Genomic DNA, 20350 nt, shown 5'->3' on the forward strand with positions numbered 1-20350 from the left:
GGGCCGAGTGCGGCCGAGCCGGAGCAGGAGCGGGGCCACAGGAGCTGGGCCGGGTCCGGACGGGCCGAGATGCCCTATAAACTGAAGAAGGAGAAGGTGAGCGTGGCCTTTACCCCCGCACCTCTGCGTTGGGGCCTGCGTGGAGCTCTGGGAGGGGCCCGAGCCAGGCCCGGGACAACCCCAGACTGACCCTCCCGTCCGGCCCCTGCAGGACTCCCGGGGCCAGCCCTCCGCCCCCGCTGCTGCTTGCACCCCCAACCTGTGCCGCAGCTCGGAGAGCTCCCTCACCTTGCCCGGGATAGAGTCGCTCCACATACATCTCCCTCCGCTCCTCCCTCCTTCTACCGCCCCGGCCCAGGGTAACCTGCTCCCTCGAGATCTGCCCTACTCCCAGGTCACTCCCCTGCGCCCTCCACCCCACTCTCCCATCCCCCATCCGTTTGGGACAGACCCTTGTCTGAGACCGCACCTTTCTCCAGTGCTGCCCCCTTCCCTTCCTCTTCTCGCCCGCTTGGGCCTGGGCCTGAGGCGGCTGTCGCCACTGCCCCCCACAGCCCCTTCTCCCTGCCCGCCAAGCTCCCTGACCTAGAACAGCTCTGCTTTCTCTCTCCACCAGATCTGGCCTAGGCCCCTCCCTCTAGTTCTTCCTTCACACACAAACTTGTAAGCCCTTCCTGACTGAGCCCTTCCTTCTGCTGATGGAACCTCAGAACGTCAGTGCAGGAAGGGACTTCCCAGCGCTTCCAGTGCTATCCCTCATGGTACAGATGAGGAGACTGAGGCCCCCACAGGGAAAGGGACTTGGCCAAGGTCACACAGCCTTCTGGAGGCCCAGCTGCAACATCAGATCTTCGACTTAAATGCCTCTTCTGCTCCAAAGCCTCCTCTAACTGCTGGTCCTAAATCACTCACCTTTCCTGGTCTGAGCAGGCTCCTCCCCTTTTTCCTAATCTTGGGATAGTCTTTGCATCTTCCTCTTTTTTGCATCCATGCTGAATTTCTGTCTTTCTGCACACTATTCTCAAATTGGGGATCTGTCCTAACTGTCAGAATAGTTTTCCTTCTTACCCCAGAGGTCAGGTACCTTAGCCTCTGTCATAGTGTCCTGATACAGGCGACTTCTTGACATTGCCTTCTTTCACCCTTCTCTTCTACCTCTATACTGCCTTCCCCTGTTCCACATCCCTGCCTTTCTCTCCCCTCTGTTTCCTGCTGTTGCTGAGGTCTGACTCAGAGGTGTAGTTCCTTTGAGGTACAGACTCACACAGAGGATGCTAGGATACCAGTTCCAGCCTCCCCCAGCTTCTCCTCCCCTAGGCATGGCCCATGGTGGGGGGGGCTGGCTTTGGCCAGGTGTTCTGCTCACCTGCTTTACCACCCCAGAGTGGTCTTGCTTTCATTTGTCCTCCGATTGACTAGGATGCTAGACTACAATCCCTGACCTTATCTATTAGTCTCTTTCCCTGGAGCTATGGGAGATTTAGCAGACAGCTCTGACTCTTTGTTGTCCCCATAACTTCTCAGGACCTGAGCATAAGGTCGGTGATGGTACACTAGACACTGACCCTCCTGGGACACACAACCTGCTGATCTGGGCAGGGTTGTGTGTGCCCCACTCAGGCCCTGTTCTTGGGGAGTGAGCATGTAGGAGTAGCTTGGACAACTTAGCCATAGACGATGCCCATGCATTCAGCCACACCAGGCACTAGAGGACCCCTTCCAGGAGTGAGGAATGGCATGGAATTCAGGGGTAACTGCTGAGGTCCCCACCATCTATGGTTTTTAGTCCTATCCACAGAAGCCTTTCTCTACTAGGTGACTTGAGAAGAAAGAAATTCTTCAGTAGACTTGCTGAGACTATGGGCGTGAGTATTTGGAAGGACTACAGTGCGTGGAGCCGGGTCTATTTGATCCCCTTTAAGTTTTAACTTGCTGCTTTTGATTTCCAGTTGCATTTGGCCTCCTTACATGGTTGTCAGGTCTTGAGGGGGAGGCAGGTGATGATGTGACTGAGGCTTGCCTGAATGGTGTAGGAGCAGAGAGGAGGGGTGGGTGGAGAATCACCTCTCCCCTTTTCTGCTTCATCTCTTCGGGTCCCAATCCTGGCCACCTTGCCCTGACTCCTCTCTATAGCCTTCCCTGAATCCTTGGTTGGGAATTCACTGGCCCTCCTCCTCTGGATTTGCACAACTCTTGGCAGGTCACTTGTGTTCCCTTGGATCGGAATTAACTGTGGACAAGTCTTTTCTTTTTCCCTGAGATAATAATTAAGCTCCATTTTGGTGTGACTTCTCCTTTGCACACAGTAGGCCTCCATGCCTAGGCACTGAGTTATTCCCCTGGGGAAATTTGAATTCCCTCCTCTTTCCTCCTTTCTGGGACTGATTCCTTTAGGCACCTGGGTGAGGTGCTCTCTCCCACTTTCTTCTTGTAAATAATAATACTAACTTTGACTGACAGAAACATTCTAATGTGCCAGACACTTTGCTAAAGGCAATTAGGTACTCTGATTGTCCTCATTTTTATAGACGAGGATACTGAGGCTCAGAGAGACTAGTTAACTTGCCTGTGACTAGCTAGCAAGTAAGAGTTAGCCTGGAACACAGGCCTGGCTCCAAACCACGGTGCCTTGCAGCACTGGCCTGCTGGACTGGGCTAAAGTGTGTGCACTTCACCTGTTCTGCAGGAGCCAGAGAGCAAGGGTGGTGAGCCAGGTCTCCCCACGCCCACACACACCCACACACACCAAAGCAGCTGGGATCTCTGTAGGCACATTCCTTGAGAGCTCTGTCTGAGTGCTGTCGGGTGGGTGGAGAATTAAAACAAAGAATAAGGAGCTTATGATCAGGTAGACAGATGATGGTTCTGCTTTGTCCAGGAGCCCACATCTGGGGTGTGTGCAGATAGATAGTCCCCTCAGTGTTGTGTCATGCCTGCATCCCCTCCTCTTCCTTTCTACCCCATGCTGTGAGTCACTCCTGGCCCCTTGGCAAGGGTCAGCGTGGCCAGCCTGGTCCGTAGGCAGTGGGAGAAAAGCAAGGCCTTTCCCCTGTGTCACTGCTTGGCCCTGCTCCCCACACCTGGGAATGACTTTCTTCCTCCCCATCCCCAGGGAGCCTTCCCCCCACTGCAGCCCACACAGAGCTCTCATCTCCTGAGAATCATTTTGCCCCTGTAGTCACAATCATTTGATTTAACACTTCTCATTTCAAGGGCCTCAGTGCTATTGAGTTGCAGAATCTCTGAGCCGAAAGTGATTTCCGAGGTCCTCCAATTGGCGATTTAAGACTTGAATCCCTTCTGCAACATGCCTTAGAGGAGGCATGACTGTTCCTCTGCTTGGATGCTCTCAGGGTTGGGGAGCTTGTGGCCTCACTAGGTGACGGTTTCTGTGTAGCTGCTCTGGGAGAAAATTCTTCCTTGTTTAGAGCCTCAGCCAGTCTTCCTGGCCCTTCAGCCCATGGCTCTTGGCCTCTGGGTCTAGAGAACAAGTTGCATCTGTAGTCCACACGGCAGCCCTTCGTTTATTTGTAAAGATCCCTCTTCCCCACCCTCCCCAACCCCCATAACTCCTCCCTTCCATTGTTAACTATCCCAGTTCCTGCAGCTGTTGCTCTTGGGACTGGCCTTTGACTCTACTCCCAGTAAGGATTGTATTTCCCCTGAAGAAAAACTAGGATTTTCTTTGTCCCTCTCAAAGTCTGATGCTCAGGACTGGACTAGATCCTCCAGAATGGTCCCATCAGTGCCAAGGACAAGGACCCGGGGCGCTTCCATGTGCCACAGTACCACGATACAAGGATGATTTGTGGGCAGCTTGCCGTCAGACCTAAATCCTCAAGTCATTTTCACATATTCCCCAACCTGTCCCTGTGCAGTTGCTTTTTTTGGCCCAAAGCATAGGAAGGGATGCTGGGCAAGCCAGGGCTCTGAGCCAACTGCCAGCTCCCCAAGGGGAACTTCAGACTAGTGCTCACTCTTTGAAATAGTTCAGTCCCTCAGCTTGTCCCTGGCTGTGCTGTCCACCCAGATGTTCTTGGGGCAACTTCTAAATCTGGTCGTACCCCTGGGCCTCAACTGATGCCAGTAGCACCCGCTAGTCTGGCGTTATTTGTGATATTCCAAATAATGTCTCCAGGTCTTTCCAGATAGCCTTGGGAGGAGAGTGGTGACCACCTCCCTCCCTCATGAGACCCTTAGTACCCCTCTGCCCTGTAGCCAGAAGCCAGTCACCAGTTCACTCTGTGTTTTTTCCTTAACTCTCCTCATCCTAGTTCTTGCTTGACAGAACCTCTCCCAGGCCCTAAGGCCCTAACTTATCCACCTGCTTAGAAGGGAAAGAGCATTATCAGGCTTAATTAGTGTTAGGGATGTCTTCCTAACCCCTCCATACACCACCCCCCACACAAACACTGACTCTCCCTTTGTATACAACAGCCCTTCCCTACCCTTGGGCTAGGTCCAAAGTAGGTGCTTCTTGGTTTTAATTGACTGATTGATTCACTTGGATAGAGGATAATTACGAAGACCTGAGTGCCCCAGAGGAGACCTCTCCCTTCCCCTGGCATCTGCTAACTCTACCTCCATCTTCTCCCTTCAGGAGCCCCCCAAGCTTGCCAAAGGCACAGCCAAGCCCAGCAGCGCGGGCAAGGATGGTGGAGGCGAAAGTACTGAGGAGGTAATGAACATGGGCACTTTCCCAGTTGTGGTGTACGCCCCAAGTCCTTCAATTTAATGGCTAGTGGAGCAAGGAAGCCCGGGCCAGATGTTATTTGTGCAAAGGAAGGCTGCTTCTGCTGTCTGGGAGGGACCCAGGTGGCTCATCCAGAATGCCCTTGTGCGGGCTTTCCCTCTGCCTCGGGTAGACCACATACGTACGCTCTCTTGTTCTTCAGACTCCCTGGTGACCCCTGTGAAAGTCATTTCTCTGACTAAGCCTTCTATAACTTAGAGGGCTACGAATTCCTTAGTTCTTAGGGCAGAAAGCTAGGGATACTGGATCCTGGGGAGAAGGGAAAAAGTATATGGCTGCCCAGGTAGGTGACAAATGACTTCTGCCTGACTCTGGTGGGCCAGGAGGTAGGGAGAGACTGGTGTCCCTCCATCAGGCAGGGCTGACTCCACTGCCCTTAGTCCCTGCTGAAGGACAGTCTTAAGCAAAGGTCAGTGCAGTGATCTAGGGCTATAAGGCAATAAATGGCAAGTAGAAGGAGCACTGGAGGGTGTAAGGACCTAAGGAAGTCCAGGGTATGCATGTGCAGGTTGGGCGTGTGTACAGTGGCACGCCGGGACTTTGAGTGGGCTTGTGGACATGCTGAACACACATCTGTATTACCTGGAAGTGGATGCTCCCTGGTGCTGCCATAAGCCCTGCCGTATTAAACTGTCTGGAGGAGTGGAGAACAGCAAGCAGACCTCTCCAATTATGGGCAGGTCTTGTGGCTTTGTGGGGGAGAAAAGATCAATTAACAAGTGCTTGGGATTTCGATTTTTCTGGGCACTTCTGGTTCCTATCACCTTTCAAGAGATCAAGCACTGTTCACACTTGTAACCATCATTTTATAATGATTGGAAAAAGTAGACAGGGTAGTTTTCCCCCATTTTGCAGACAAGGTTGTTGAGGTAAATCTCTCCTTCCTTGGCACTTACACAGTCATCTGGTCAAGTCTCCAGGGTAGCCCTTAGCACTCGAGGTAGCATTGTGTCCCCATATGCGTTTCTTCCCACCACACTGACTCAGGGAAGGAGCTGGGTGTGACTTCGAATGTGCGCTTGGCTCAGAGGAGATCAGCAGTAAATGCTTCTGTGGACACTCCCCTTGGGCGCAGGCTCCCCTTCAGGAATGGTGACATCTGGGAGACCCACAGGGAAGGTGGCTAGGAGCCGAAAACTGACATTCAGAGCAGCAAGAGTGACTTAGAAACAGGGCTTAAAGGGACAGAAAGGAAATAGGGACCTGTTCCTGCCTTTTGCGTGATTAATGCCTACTTGTTCAGCTGTTAGATTGGATTGGCATTTCTGTAAAGTAGCCTTCTTGACTCGTGCCCCCCGCCCCAGGGTGGTCAGGGCCCCTTTTGTGTACTCTGCAGCCTCCCATAGTGCACCACAGCGGCACTTAGCCGGAGCTGTCGTAAGATAGTGCGTGTAAATGCCCTGGGTGTTGGGTGTCTCCTGTGTTAGAATGTGGGCTCCTGAGGCTCTCTTCAACATGGAGGGGCCAAGTGCCCTGGAGGCGCCCGTGCTTGGATGCTTTCGGAGTGAATACGTGAACAAGGGAACGAATAAATAAGCCAACCCCAAATAAGAGCTGGCAGGAACCTTTGAATCTAAACCTGTCTTTTTGCAGATGGGAAAATGAAGACTCAAACAAGTTAAGAAATAGGCTGAGACCAACGGCTAGCATTTTTGTGCTGCCTTCCTGGATGGTCTGTTTAGGGCAGTGGTCCATCTCCAGCCCTCTGGAAAAGGAATATTGAGTCCGCTTTGTGGTCTGTGCTGTGAAACACTGCTCAGGACTCACCTGTAGGAGGCGAGCTGCAGGGATTTTGCACTGTGACTTTCTAGAAACACACCCATATGGTCCTAGGCAGAGAGATGGTGGAAAAGTTAGGGGCCAGGCTATGTCGCTCAAGTCATCAAAAACTGTTTTGCACAGTGCTTCCCTTGCCCGTTTTCCAGAATTTGGGCCTCGTCCAGCCAATCGTGTCCGATGTCAGGCACTCTCCAGATCCCGTCCCACTCGATCTGAGTGCTGCCCTGCAGCAGGCAGCGTTCCTTCTCCGGAGCAGGTGCTCATGCGCTGGATTCCTAGGGCAGTCTTTACAAACTGCCACACAAATTGAGCAGCTTAAAATAACAGAAATTTATTCCTGCACAGTTGTGGTGGCCAGAAGTCTGAAATCAAGGTGTGCGTGGGCCATATCCCCCTGAGATGCAGGGAAGAATCTGTTCCATGCTGCTCTCCTAGTTTCCGATGACATTCAACAGACCTGGGCATTCCTTATCTGGTCCTGCGTCACTCCAGTCTCTGCCTCCATCTTCACATGGAGTTCTCCTGTGTCCAAATTTCCCTCTTCTTTTATTTATTTATTTAGTAGAAGAACTGGGGTACAGGCTGGAAGTGTGGGGGGTGAGAGGATTCACCAGAGACAGAGTGGGGAACAGAACAAGTGGATTGACTGAAAACACTGCTGAGGGGAGCAGCGGGTGAGATAGGAGAGGTCTGCTCGCCATGTGGGTATCTCCACAGCCGGCAGGGATTGAACTCATGCTGCAGAGGCAGTGGACAACTTCACAGCACTGTGTTCAACTGCCTGCACCACCAGGGAGGCCCAGAACAGGTAGATTGACTGAAATACACTGCTGAGGGGAGCAGCAGGCGAGACAGGAGAGGTGTACTGTGCCTTATGTGGGTCAGCTCCGTGGCTGGGGATCAAACTGACGCATGGCAGTGATAGCGCTGAGACTTAACCCCTAGGACACCAATCATTGCATTTGGGGCCCACCCTACTCCAGTAGGGCCTCCTTTTAACTTGATTACAGCTGCAAAAATTCAATTTCCAATTAAGGTCCCATTCACAGTTCTGGATCGGTGTGAATTTGGGGGAGTGAGTTTTGACACTGTTCAACCCAATAGATTGTCCTGGGCACTGTGCTTAAGTTCTTTGCTTATACTTAATCTTTTAATTGTCTCATTCAATCTTCACAACACTCCTTTAAGGTCATTCTGCAGTTGTCATCATTCCCATTTCATAGGTGACACTGAGGATTAGAGGTGTTAAATAGCTTTTACTTCACGAGTAAAGAGCAGGCTTGAATTCAGCCTAGGACTCCAGACTTGGGTCTCCTGTGTGCTTAAGGACATAATAATGCTGGCTGGGAGATCCTAGAAAAGTCTTAAAACAGAAAGGGGCCTTAGGAGATTAGGAGTCACAGTGACCTGTCACGGTAGCAAAGGTCTTTTCTGGTCTATCTTTGAAAAAAGCAGTCCCATGGGCCTCCCTGGTGGCACAAGGGGTTAAGCATCAGCACAGTGAAGCTATCCACAGCTACTGCAGTTCGATCCCCAGCCAAGGAAGTGACACAGCAACAGACCTCTCCTGTCTCGCCCGCTGTTCCCCTCGGCAGTGTATTTCAGTCAGTCTGCCTGTTCTGCCCCCCACTATGTCTTTGGTGAATCCTCTCACACACACACACCCCACACACACCTCTGGTCTGTACCCCAGTTCTTGTGTGCATAAATAAATAAATCTTTAAAAAAAAAAAAAAGAAAAGAAAAAAGCAGCCCCATGCCATGGTTGTGCCCTCTCCTGCTTTCTGGGAGTAGGGACAGAGGGAGGGAAGGGGTTACCCAGTTTCCCCCATTTCATCTGGTCTTCCCTATAGCTCGAGTTGGTACATTTCTGGCCTGATCAGTCTTCTACAAAAATCCTCAGTTGACATCTCACTGTTTACAAGTTAAAATCCAAGCTCGACCTCTCAACCCTTCCGAGCTGGCCGCACCCTGCTCTTCTAGCACCTCTCCTGATTTCTTGCCACACTGGGTTTCCCATCTTTAGATAGCCCTTTATTTTTGTTTAGATTTATTTATTTATGCATACAAGAGCTGGGGTACAGGCCAGAGGTGTAGGGGGTGAGAGAATTCACCAGAGACAGAGCGGGGAACAGAACAGGCAGACTGACTGAAATACACTGCTGAGGGGAGCAGCGGGAGAGTCAGGAGAGGTCTTCTGTGCCATGTGGGTAGCTCCCTGGCCAGCAGTTGATCGAACTCCTGCTACAGTGGCTGCGGACAGCTTAATAGACTGCATCTTTTTTTTTTAATAAGATTTATTTTATTTATTTATACAAGAACTGGGGTACAGGCCAGATTTGCGGGAGGGTGAGAAGATTCACCAGAGACAGAGCGGGGAACAGAACAGGCAGACTGATGAAATGCACTGTTGAGGGGAGCAGCGGGCGAGGCAGAAAAGGTCTGCCACGCCATGTGAGATTCTCGCCATGTGAGATTCTCACCGGCAGGCCGGGATGGAATGCACTCTGCAGAGGCTGTGGACAGCTTCACAGTGTGGTGCTCAACTGCCTGCGCCACCTGGGGAGGCTCAGCAGACTGCATCTTAACCCCTTGCACCACCAGAAAGACCCTGATAGCCCTTTAATGGCTCAGGGCTCCTCTTGATGCAGTTTCATTGGCCTGGATTGCTTTCTGTTTCCCTTCTCCCCCACCACCCTTTTTTTTTTCCTATTAAGCTCATGTTTTTCCTTTGAGAACCAAATCAAAAGTTGCCTCTTCTGGCACATCTTCCCTAATTCTTCTGACAGCTAGGTAGAACTCTAGATGCAGTATAGGAGAGAACGCCCCTGTCATTTGGGGGGAGTTAAACTAAAATGATCTCTATTCAGCTAATTCATTATGCAAGAGCTGAGACATTAATCTTTGCATTTTTCACTGCTTTTTATCTTTCTCTTATGGTGCTTTCTTTAGCGCTGAATTACATTTCTATCTCCCCTGTGCTTCATTATTTGGTATGATTAGTAATGGTGGCTGTGTTAGGATTGGATTAGAGCAGGATTTGTGCAGAATGGGCAAGTTTATTTGCCTGAGTGTGAGCATGGTCCTTAAATGCAAAATGCCACTTGGTTGCTGGCGGCCCAAACCTGGAAAGGCTTCTTGGTGTTTAGATCCTGTTGAGAGTTTAGAAGTGGGAGGTGAAGGTGCTTCAGACCAAGGAGATGGCCTCTCGAGAGTCTCAGAAGCGGGACCAGGCAAGACAGCAGGGAAGCAGGGGTGGAGGGCAGCTTGCTATCATCATTACCCCTCCTTGCTCAGATGACTGCAGAAGACGTCTGGGGACTCATCTGCCTCCCTCTTCCAGTGCAGGTGAGTGGAGGAGAAGTTAGAAGCTGGAAGGGTGAACAGAGCAGGCAATGGATATCTCACCGAGGCTGGCAGCCGGGGGCTTTGCAGGCTGGACCAGCTGTCTCTTAGATGCTTCTTATGTCTGAGCCAATGGTCCTTCTAAAACCAGGGTGGCCTAATGGGGTGGGGCTGGAGCGGGCCACTCCAGCCTGCAATAACATAATCCTATGAGGAAGGGACCTTAGGCATTGACTCATTGGGTGGTGGTTTGTTTGTGTGTGTGTGTGTTTTTTTAATTTTGGTTCGTAGCCTGCAACTCTGTGTTCTCTTGAAACCTTACTTGGAGAATGGTTGGGAAACCACTGATCTAGTCCAACTCCCTCCTCCTTGTTAGCAGGGAAAAGTCAGGTCTTGCTTTTCCCTATCTAGCAGAGAATGCCTCCTTTCCCTGGATGTCCCCTCAGTACTTGTTTTAGGGAGGTGCAGGGCAGGATGGAGAAAGACATGTTCTCCCTCAGTCTTGTTCCTCAGCTGTCACTGAGTCCTTCACCCTAGTATCACTCATGCTGCTCTCTCCTACTACATTCCTGCCCCTGCCCAGTGGTCTGTTCTAATGGTTCCCAAGTTGGGACAGGAAGGGCCTGACCCTGACCCCTGGTCAAACAACCAACCAAATATTCATGGAATGCCTGTTAGGTGCCAGTACCTTGGGGACCCAGAAGGGTACAAGTCAAAGTCCTCAATTTAAGAGACTTGCTGCCTAGTGGGGCAGATGACACATGAACAGACTGACGGGAGGCGTAGCTAGAGATGATCACAGAGCCAGTGGAATAGGGAAGAGTGCCAGGGGGTCAGGACGTCAGGGTGAGGCCAGGACACCCAAGGACTTCAGAGACCTGAGAAGCTTTTTAGAAGAAGGTGGGACTGAGGATGGTTTTGAAAGATGCAGTGCTTTCTTGGGTTCCCCCTTTTAAAACAACGATGAGGGAGGGCCTCTCTGGTGACGCAAGTGGTTAAGACGCAACCTGTGACGCTATCACCAACCTCTGCAGCGTGAGTGCAATCCCCGGCCAGGGAGCTACCCACATGGTGCAGCAGACCTCTCCTGTCCCCCTGCTGCTCCCCTCAGCAGTGTATTTCAGTCAGTCTGCCTGTTCTGTTCCCTGCTCTGTCTCTGGTGAATACTCTCACCCTCTGCACCTCTGGCCTGTACCCCAGCTCTTGTATGCATGAATAAATAAATCTTAAAAAAATAAAATAAAACAAGGATGATAGTAGATTCTAAGGAACATTTAAGGTGAACTAGCTTCAGGAATTTCCAGCCTGCATTCCTAAAATTCAGGGATAAGGAAATCATCATCATGGAAGATTCTACTAAAACACTTCTGTGTGTCATATACTGTCAATTTAAATCTAACTCTGAGAGGTAGGGAAACTCTCGTCATCCCCATTTTAGAGATGAGGAAACTGAGGCACAGAGAAGCTCTCTGACTTTCTGGAGCTTACTCAAAGTGGAAGTCAAATCCAGGCCATCTGGCTCAGGTCTGTGCTCTTGACCACTAACAAAACTCCACAGATAGGACAATTTGGTTCCTATAATAGGTAAGTGGAGGCTTGAAACAGGGAAGAGTCTGATGTACTCCAAGCTCTAGCTCCCCCAGCTTCTGTTTCTCTCCCTTTCTTCTCCTGTTGAGGTGAGATTCATCTGCTATATGCAGGAGGAGAGACGCCAGGTGCCTTGCACTGTGTAAGCAAAATCACATCGGCTGGCCACAGGAGAGAGGCGTGTGGTGGCTGCTCTTGCCCCAACTTCCTTGCTCACCCCTAGTCAGACTGGCCAAGGAGAAGGCAAGATAGATGGCCAAGGTGGTAACAGGCACACTGGATCCACAGGCCTGCCCCAGCCTGGATACAGGCTGATCTTCTCTGATCCCCCTCACCTCACACGAGGTCAGTCACAAGCTCCATAGAATCGTTTTTTTTTTTTTTTAAATTCAGATACAAAGATAAAACTATCAGTCACACTATAAATTGGGGGAGGGAGAGGGTCCAAAACAGGAGGGAAGAGCACAAGCATCTATGGTGATGGTTCACAGGTGTCTTGATGGTGGTAATTTTATGGGGACAACACCCGAGAGGAAAAATCAAACATTGTACAGAAAAGAACAGCAACGTGTACAAAAAAATAATCCAGATACAACATGCGCATGCAAAGCATAAAACCTCTGTCTCCCTCTTATCCCAGAGGATTTCAAATTTCTCCCATTCTTATGGTAAGGAGTCCGAGTTTGGGGAGGGGACTGGAGAGGTAAGGACAGCTTTTCCTATGGTGGGGTCCCCTGGTTGGATGTGGCCTCACTCTTCCAGCCCTCCTGAGTCTCCAAGTCAGGGCATGGGCTGTCCTGTGGCCCAGCCGCTCCTTTCCCAACAGGGTGTTATTACCTGGACTGTTGGAGTAGCTTTCGGTAGACGGCCTTGCAAGCACCTGTATTTAGGCTTCTGAAAAGGGCCTTTAAGGTGCTATGCTGCCTATGTCTGGGAGGAGGTAAAGGGATTACCTTTAAAAATTAGCTCTTTCAAAAAAGAAACTTCTCTGAAGAGGAAATGCAAATGGCCAACAGGCATATGAAAAAATGTTCAACATCACTTGTCATCAGGGAAATACAAATCAAAACTACCATGAGATACCATCTCACACCAGTGAGAATGGCACATATTAAAAAAACTAGCAACAACAAATGTTGGCGAGGGTGTGGAGAAGAAGGAACTCTCCTGCACTGCTGGTGGGAGTGCAAACTGGTCCAACCACTATGGAGAGCTGTGTGGAGATTTCTGGACCTACTAAACATAGAGCTTCCATATGATCCAGCAATTCCACTCCTAGGTATTTACCCAAAGGACACAGAAACATCAATTCCAAAGAGCACCTGCACCCCTATGTTTATAGCAGCACTATTTACAATAGCTAAGCTTTGGAAACAGCCCAAATGCCCAAAAATAGATGACTGGATCAAGAAGGTGTGATACATATACACCATGGAATATTACTCAGCATTCAAAAAAGATAAACACATGCAGTTTGCAGCAACATGGATGGAGCTGGAAGGGATCATGCTCAGCGAAATAAGTCAGAAAGAAAAAGAAAAATACCGGATGGTCTCACTCATAGCAGGAATCTAGAAACCTAAATAAGAGACCAGGAAAAAGACTAATCAATGCAAAGTAATAATCAAAATCAACAAGCAACTATAAACCAGAGACACCCTAAGGGGGGGATTAGGGAGGGGCAGGGAGAGGAAGAACTAGAGTCCAAATAAGGGGCGGGGGGGTGCAGTTGTATGGGGAATATAACCAAAATGAAAATGCATACATTTACATTGTACAAAGATGAAAAATGATATAAGAATTATATAAAATAAAATATTTTAAAAAACAGTTGAATAAAGAAATTGTGATACATTCAAAAAAAATTAAAAAAAAATAAAAATTAGCTCTTTCAGGCCTTCCTGGTGGTACAGGGGTCAAAGACACTGTACTATCAAGCTGTCTGCAGCCCCTACAGCACGAGTTTGATCCCCAGGCAGGGAGCAGCCCACATGGCGCAATATACCTCTCCTGTCTTGCCCGCTGCTCCCCTCAGCAGTGTATTTCAGTAGATCTGCCTATTCTGTTTCCCACTCTTTCTGGTGAATCCTCTCAACCCCCACACCTCTGGTCTACACCCCAGTTCTTGTATGCATAAATAAATAATTTTTTTTTTTTTAAGATTTATTTATTTACACAAGCACTGGGTACAGTCAGAAGCATGGGAGGGTGAGAGAATTCACCAGAGCCAGAGGGGAGAGCATAGCAGGCAGACTGATGAAATACACTGCTGAGGGGAGCAGTGGGCAGCAGGAGAGGTCTGTACGCCATGTGGGACCCTTGCCCACAGCCGGGGACTGAACCGGCGTTACAGAGGCTGCGGGCAGCCTCGCAACCCAGCGCTCAACCGCTGCGCCACGGGGAGGCCCAGTAAATAAATCTTTTTTTAAAAAAATTAGCTCTTTCTCCCATTGTAGACAATTTAGTCACCTTTCATTCCATTACCACAGGAGCGCATCATTACACAATGCTTGACTTGCTCTTGTTCTTCCCTTTATTATTTTTTCAATTTATTTTATTTATTTATGCATACAAGAACTGGGGTGTAGACCAGAGATGCAGGGGAGGGAGGGTGAGAAGATTCACCAAGGACAGAGTGGGGAACAGAACAGGCAGATCTACTGAAATACACTGCTGAGGGGAGCAGCAGGCAAGACAGGAGAGGCCTGCTGTGCCATGTGGGTAGCTCCCTGGCCAGGTATCAAACTCCTGCTGCAGTGGCTGCCCAGTGGATGCCAATAGCTTGATAACTCAAGTGCTTAGACTTTAACCCCTGCGCCACCAGGGAGGCCCCTTGTTCTTTCCTTTTCTTAACTAAGTTTTGGGTTGTGTGCTTGTGTTTTAATATGGCTGACTTATTTTGCATATGCAGTTTATCCTTGTTTAACTTAGCATAGGCAGCAATTTTGTCCCATTACATGGTTTTGGACTTTCTGTTGGGTTTTATTAAAATTTTTTTATCAGCATAATGTACTTCTTTCAGTCAGTCAGATAGTACGTATGGACTTGCAATGAAATGGGCAGCCGCAGCCCTTCTCCTATTGCTCTGGGGTCACCCTTGCAACTCTTAACTCTTTTCTTTTTTCCTTTTATCAATTTTTAAATTTTTTTATATTGTTGTTCATACTGTTGCAGTGTTTGATTTCTCCCCTCAGGTGTAGTCCCCATAAATACCCACCTCCACATCACCCATGAGCCACCACCTTGGTCCCTTATGCTCTTCCCACCCATGTTTTGATCCTACTCCCTCCTTTCCCCCTGCTTTAAACCTCAGATCTATGCAACTCTTAACTCTTTCCTTACAGATTGACTCCTGAATTTCATAGTAGGATTCTTTGACAACTTTAAACATTTTTTTTGAGATACTATCTGTTGACTTCCTGCTGTGAAACATTAAGGTCTCAGAGTCTTCCACCTCCATCAGCTGTCTCCCCTCCATCAGATGTCTCCCAAAATACTTATAACCAGTTTTGGGTAAATTATTAAGACTGTGTAAATATTTTTCACAGCTGAACTTTCTATGATTACATTTAGTGCACAGTTTTTGTAAACATAATTTTAACTCCATAATATTCCACTTATTTATTTGCTGTTCTAAATATGGCTGTGAAAAGCATGCTGCACAGACTCTTTTTTTAATATTTAGGATAGAAGCTGTGTTTCTAGCAGCTAAACTACTGAGAGACATTGGAATGAATTTCTTTAACTTTTATCTTTAACTTTTTTTTAAGATTTTTTTTTTTTAAAAATTTATTTATTGGGCCTCCCCAGTGGCGCAGCGGTTGAGCGCTGGGTTGCGAAGCTGCCCGCAGCCTCTGCAGCGCCGATTCGATCCCCAGCTGCTCCCCGGCCACCGGAGGAGGGTCCCACATGGCGCGCAGACCTCTCCTGCCCCCCGCTGCTCCCCTCAGCAGTGTACTTCAGTCCTTCTGCCTGCTCTGCTCCCTGCTCTGGCTCTGGTGAATTCTCTCACCCTCCTGCGCTTCTGACTATACCCAGTGCATGTATAAACAAACAAACAAACAAATAAATAATAAAGATTTATTTATTTATTTACACAAGCACTGGGTACAGTCAGAAGCGCAGGAGGGTGAGAGAATTCACCAGAGCCAGAGCAGGGAGCAGAACAGGCAGAAGGACCGAAGTACACTGCTGAGGGAGCAGCAGGTGGCAGGAGAGGTCTGCGCGCCATGTGGGACCCTCAACCGGTGACCGGGGATTGAACCGGCGCTGCAGAGGTTGTGGGCAGCTTTGCAACCCAGCGCTCAACCGCTGAGCCACCAGGGATGCCCTTTTTTAAGATTTTTTAAAAAGATTTATTTATTTATGCACACAAGAACTGGGGTACAAGCCAGAAGTGTGGGGGGTGAGAGGATTCATCAGAGACAGAGTGGGGAGCAGAACAGGCAGATGTACTGAAATACACTGCTGAGGGGAGCAGTGGGCGAGACAGGAGAGGTCTGCTGCGCCATGTGGGTCAGCTCCCTGGCCGGCTGGGGATCTGGGGATTGAACTCGTGCTGCAGTGGCTGTGGATAGCTTCATAGGTTGCATCTTAACCCCTTGCACCACCAGGAGGCCCTGTCTTTAACTTTTAATTGATGAGTGGTCATACATTTAGTAAGTAGGTTCAGTAATCTTTGGTGTACTGTTTAATGAATTTTTACATTTGTTCATGCTGTGAATCCCCTCCCAGATGTAGTCAAGACATAGAATGTTTCCATTACTCAGAAGGTTCCTCAGCCCCTTCTTAGTCAATAACTATACCTTACTGCCACCAGCACTGCCATCTCTGCCCTAGGAAGAAAGCCACTTGCCTGCCTTCTGTCACTATCAGTCCGTCAGTTAGTTTTGCCTATTTAGGAACTAGAATGAATATATTTTTTTAATTGAAATAACATTGGTTTATAGCACTATATAGGTTTCAGGTGTCCAGCATTATAAATCAACACCTGTATATACTATGTTATGCCACCAAGTCTAGTTTCCATCCTACACCAAACAATGGTCCCCGTTTACGCAATTTACCCTCCTGCTTCCCCTCTGGTAATCACTGTTTTGTTGTTATTGTCTAAGAGCTTGTTTTTGTTGTTTTTTTAATTCTTTTTTTTTTTAAAGCTATTTATTTATGCATACAAGAATTGGGTACAGACCAGAGGTGTGGGGGTGGGGGGGTGTGGGGAGGCGAGAGGATTCACCAGAGACAGAGTGGGGAACAGAACAGGCAGATTGACCAAAGTACACTGCTGAGGGAAGCAGCGGGCGAGTAAGGAGAGGTCTGCTGGGCTATGTGGGCAGCTCCCTGGCCAGGGATCAAACTCATGCTGCAGAGGCTGTGGATAGCTTCGTAGTACTAACACTTAACCCTTGTGCCACCAGGGAGGCCCTTGTTTTTGTTTTGTTCTTTCATTTATTTTGTTTCATCTCCTATGAGTGAAATCATATGGTGTTCCCCTAACACCCTCTAGGCCCATCCATGTCGCCACAAGTGGCAGGATTTCATTTTATCACTGAATAGTTGTAATGAATGAATATTTGGGAAGCTCCTGATGCACAGGCAACAGGCGTCGCTTTGTGAGATATGCCTTCTTGGCCACTCTCTCCAGGGGTTGCTGTAGCTCCTTCAGGGCAGGAGACAGCTACTCTACACCCAGGCCTGTGTGGGCACAAACAGACTAGGGGATTGTGGGTGGCTCAGGCCCGGGTGGAAGGTCTGTCTCGGGGAGTGGACTTCAACAAGTCACTTGTTTGACCAGGCCCAGCCCCCGCCCCAGCCCCCGCCCCAGTCTCAGACACCATCATCCAACAAGCGGCCCAGCAACAGCACGCCGCCCCCCACGCAGCTCAGCAAGATCAAGTACTCAGGGGGACCCCAGATTGTCAAAAAGGAACGCCGGCAAAGCTCTTCCCGCTTCAACCTCAGCAAGAACCGCGAGTTACAGAAGCTTCCTGCCCTGAAAGGTACTTGAAAAAATTCTCAGGGGCTGGTGCACCAGGCCTTGAGGACAGTGGGCATTATTGGAGTGGAAATCTGGGGTACTTTGGGGTGATGGGAGCTTTAGCGAAAGTGAGGGGATATTTCACTGGGGCTGAGGTACCCAGGTAACAGGGTGGCAGCAGGAGAAATAGGGGAAGGCCCTGTAAGGTGAGTAGGGTATAGTATGAAAGGACTGGTGAAGAGAACTTGACTTTTGAGCCTCCCCCTCCACCCTCCAGATTCACCAACCCAAGAGCGGGAGGAGCTGTTTATCCAGAAGCTACGCCAGTGCTGTGTCCTCTTTGACTTTGTGTCAGATCCACTCAGTGACCTCAAATTCAAGGAGGTGAAGCGGGCAGGACTCAACGAAATGGTGGAGTATATCACCCATAGCCGTGATGTTGTCACCGAGGCCATTTACCCTGAGGCTGTCACCATGGTGGGCACAGGGAAAGCGGGCAGGAGTGGGGGGCTTTGGAGAAGCCTGGATAGAGCACTAACCTGGGTGCCACCCCTCAGTTTTCTGTGAACCTCTTCCGGACGCTGCCACCTTCATCAAATCCCACCGGGGCCGAATTTGACCCAGAGGAAGATGAGCCCACCCTGGAAGCTGCCTGGCCACATCTTCAGGTACCAGGGAAAGGGCGCAGGTTGGCTGTGGCTGTAGGGAATGGGGCATTCTGAGCCCTGCAGCAAAGGGGTATCTCCCAGTCCTTGGGGACACTTCCCAAAGTGGATGCACCTTTCCTTCCACAGCTCGTGTATGAGTTTTTCTTACGTTTCCTTGAGTCTCCTGATTTCCAGCCAAACATAGCCAAGAAGTACATTGACCAGAAGTTTGTTCTTGCTGTGAGTCCTTGAGGTTCTTCTTCCGTTTTCTTCTACTCCATGAACATTAACCCCAGTCCCCTTACTCCAGTACCAGCGCTTTCTTTTTTTTTTTTTTAAAGATTTATTTATTTATGCATACTGGGAAGAACTGGGGTATAGGCCAGAGGTGCAGGGGGGTGAGAGGATTCACCAGAGACAGAGTGGGGAACAGAACAGGCAGACTGACCAAAATATACTGCTGAGGGGAGCAGCAGGCAAGTCAGGAGAGGTCTGCTGCACCATGTGGGTAGCTCCCACATGGCTGGGGATCAAACTTGTGCCGCAATGGCTGCGGATATCTTCATAGGTTGTGTTTTAACCCCTTGTGCCACAGGGAGGCCTGTGTAACAGCTCTTTCTTTGGATGCTGAGTATATTCAGTGGTGTCGTATGAGGAAACTTTAGGGGATTAAATGAACCCATTCTGCCCATAAGGAGCTTCCAGCATAATGAAAGGAAACAAAAAAGCAACACACTGGATATGCAAACATGCATCCAGAGGTGGTATCCAGACAGCATTTTGAGGGGAGTGGTATAATAGAATCACTCTTTCCTGAGGCTAGTGCCCAGGCCCCTTCTCCATGGGACCTCTGAGTTTCCCTGGCCAGAATCCTGTGTTACCCCAGTCTCAGCCTCCTGTTCATTTGCCACCTCTCCTCCTGCCTGCTCCCAGCTCCTGGACCTATTTGACAGTGAGGATCCTCGAGAGCGGGACTTCCTCAAGACTATCTTGCATCGCATCTATGGCAAGTTTTTGGGCCTCCGAGCTTATATCCGTAGACAGATCAACCACATCTTCTACAGGTGAGGGCAGGAGCCCAGGCTTAGGAGTCAGGCAAGCCCCTGCTAAGGTGGGGTGGAACAAGGGAGTGGGGGTGCTCAACAGAATACTGGTGGGACATCAGAGGTTATCAGGAGAGGCTTTTTCTTCTCTCAGGTTCATCTATGAGACAGAGCATCACAATGGGATTGCCGAGCTCCTAGAGATCCTGGGCAGGTGAGAGGTGGGGTACGGCACAGAGGACTGAAAATGGTTGGGATGAGTGGGGCATTGAGCTTGGACCTTTGACCCTTTGGTCCTCACAAACTTTCTTAACTCCCAGCATCATCAATGGCTTTGCCTTGCCCCTTAAGGAAGAGCACAAGATGTTCCTTATTCGTGTCTTGCTTCCCCTTCATAAGGTCAAGTCCCTGAGTGTTTACCACCCTCAGGTGAGCTGGCTGCTTCTGATGACCCCCCACTCTGGCAGCAGAGGGAGGGAGGGAGGTATTCCAGCTGGGAGCGGGTGGCAGAGGGATCAGATGGGAGAACCCCTCCATTTCCATTTTGGGGTCTTGCTTCATCACTGACCTCCCTGAGACCCACTGAACCCTGCACTTCTCCTCCTTTTTACCTCAACCTTTTGCAGCTGGCATACTGCGTGGTACAATTCCTGGAGAAGGAGAGCAGTCTGACTGAGCCGGTAATTCCCCTTCTGGGCCCCAGGGTCCACCTCTTCCTGGTGCTGTAAGCTCAGGAAGGAAGTGGCCTGACAGGTGACGTGGTTTCCTCCGAAGAAGCAAACCTACATACACCTAGGAAACAGGTCCAAGGCAGAGGAATAGGAACAGTTAGCTGAGGCCGCTCAAACTGTAACCACCAGGTTTGGGGAGGGAGGGCAGGAAAGGTGCCTGGAGAACCAGGCAGGTGTTGAGTGAGTGAGACTTTAACCCCATGTCCTCCTCACAGGTGATTGTAGGACTTCTCAAATTCTGGCCCAAGACCCACAGCCCCAAAGAGGTGATGTTCCTGAATGAACTAGAGGAGATTCTGGATGTCATTGAACCTTCAGAGTTCAGCAAAGTGATGGAACCACTCTTCCGCCAGCTTGCCAAGTGTGTCTCCAGCCCCCATTTCCAGGTGAGACCCACCCCCAGCACATCCCAGCCTATGCCTCCCAGAAACCGAGGAGGGTCTGCAGCAAAGCAAGCCGCAGCCTCGCTGAGTCCCGCCTGTCCCCAC

General features: G+C 49.7%; 1 protein-coding gene across 1 annotated transcript in view; it reads left to right on the forward strand.

Moving 5' to 3' along the window:
* PPP2R5D (protein phosphatase 2 regulatory subunit B'delta) overlaps nucleotides 1-20350 on the forward strand; it is a 22987-nt gene continuing 2637 nt past the window's right edge. The window contains exons 1-11 of the mRNA XM_037519734.1: nucleotides 1-96; nucleotides 4601-4678; nucleotides 17259-17463; nucleotides 17719-17918; nucleotides 17999-18109; nucleotides 18236-18328; nucleotides 19022-19152; nucleotides 19286-19345; nucleotides 19452-19560; nucleotides 19758-19811; nucleotides 20078-20248. Of these exons, the coding sequence (XP_037375631.1) occupies nucleotides 70-96; nucleotides 4601-4678; nucleotides 17259-17463; nucleotides 17719-17918; nucleotides 17999-18109; nucleotides 18236-18328; nucleotides 19022-19152; nucleotides 19286-19345; nucleotides 19452-19560; nucleotides 19758-19811; nucleotides 20078-20248 (1239 nt within the window). The 5' untranslated portion in view covers nucleotides 1-69. The remainder of the gene's footprint in view (nucleotides 97-4600; nucleotides 4679-17258; nucleotides 17464-17718; nucleotides 17919-17998; nucleotides 18110-18235; nucleotides 18329-19021; nucleotides 19153-19285; nucleotides 19346-19451; nucleotides 19561-19757; nucleotides 19812-20077; nucleotides 20249-20350) is intronic.

This window comes from Talpa occidentalis, unplaced genomic scaffold, assembly GCF_014898055.3.
Source record: "Talpa occidentalis isolate TD23 unplaced genomic scaffold, MPIMG_talOcc4v2.1 talOcc4.2, whole genome shotgun sequence".
Classification (NCBI taxonomy): domain Eukaryota; kingdom Metazoa; phylum Chordata; class Mammalia; order Eulipotyphla; family Talpidae; genus Talpa; species Talpa occidentalis.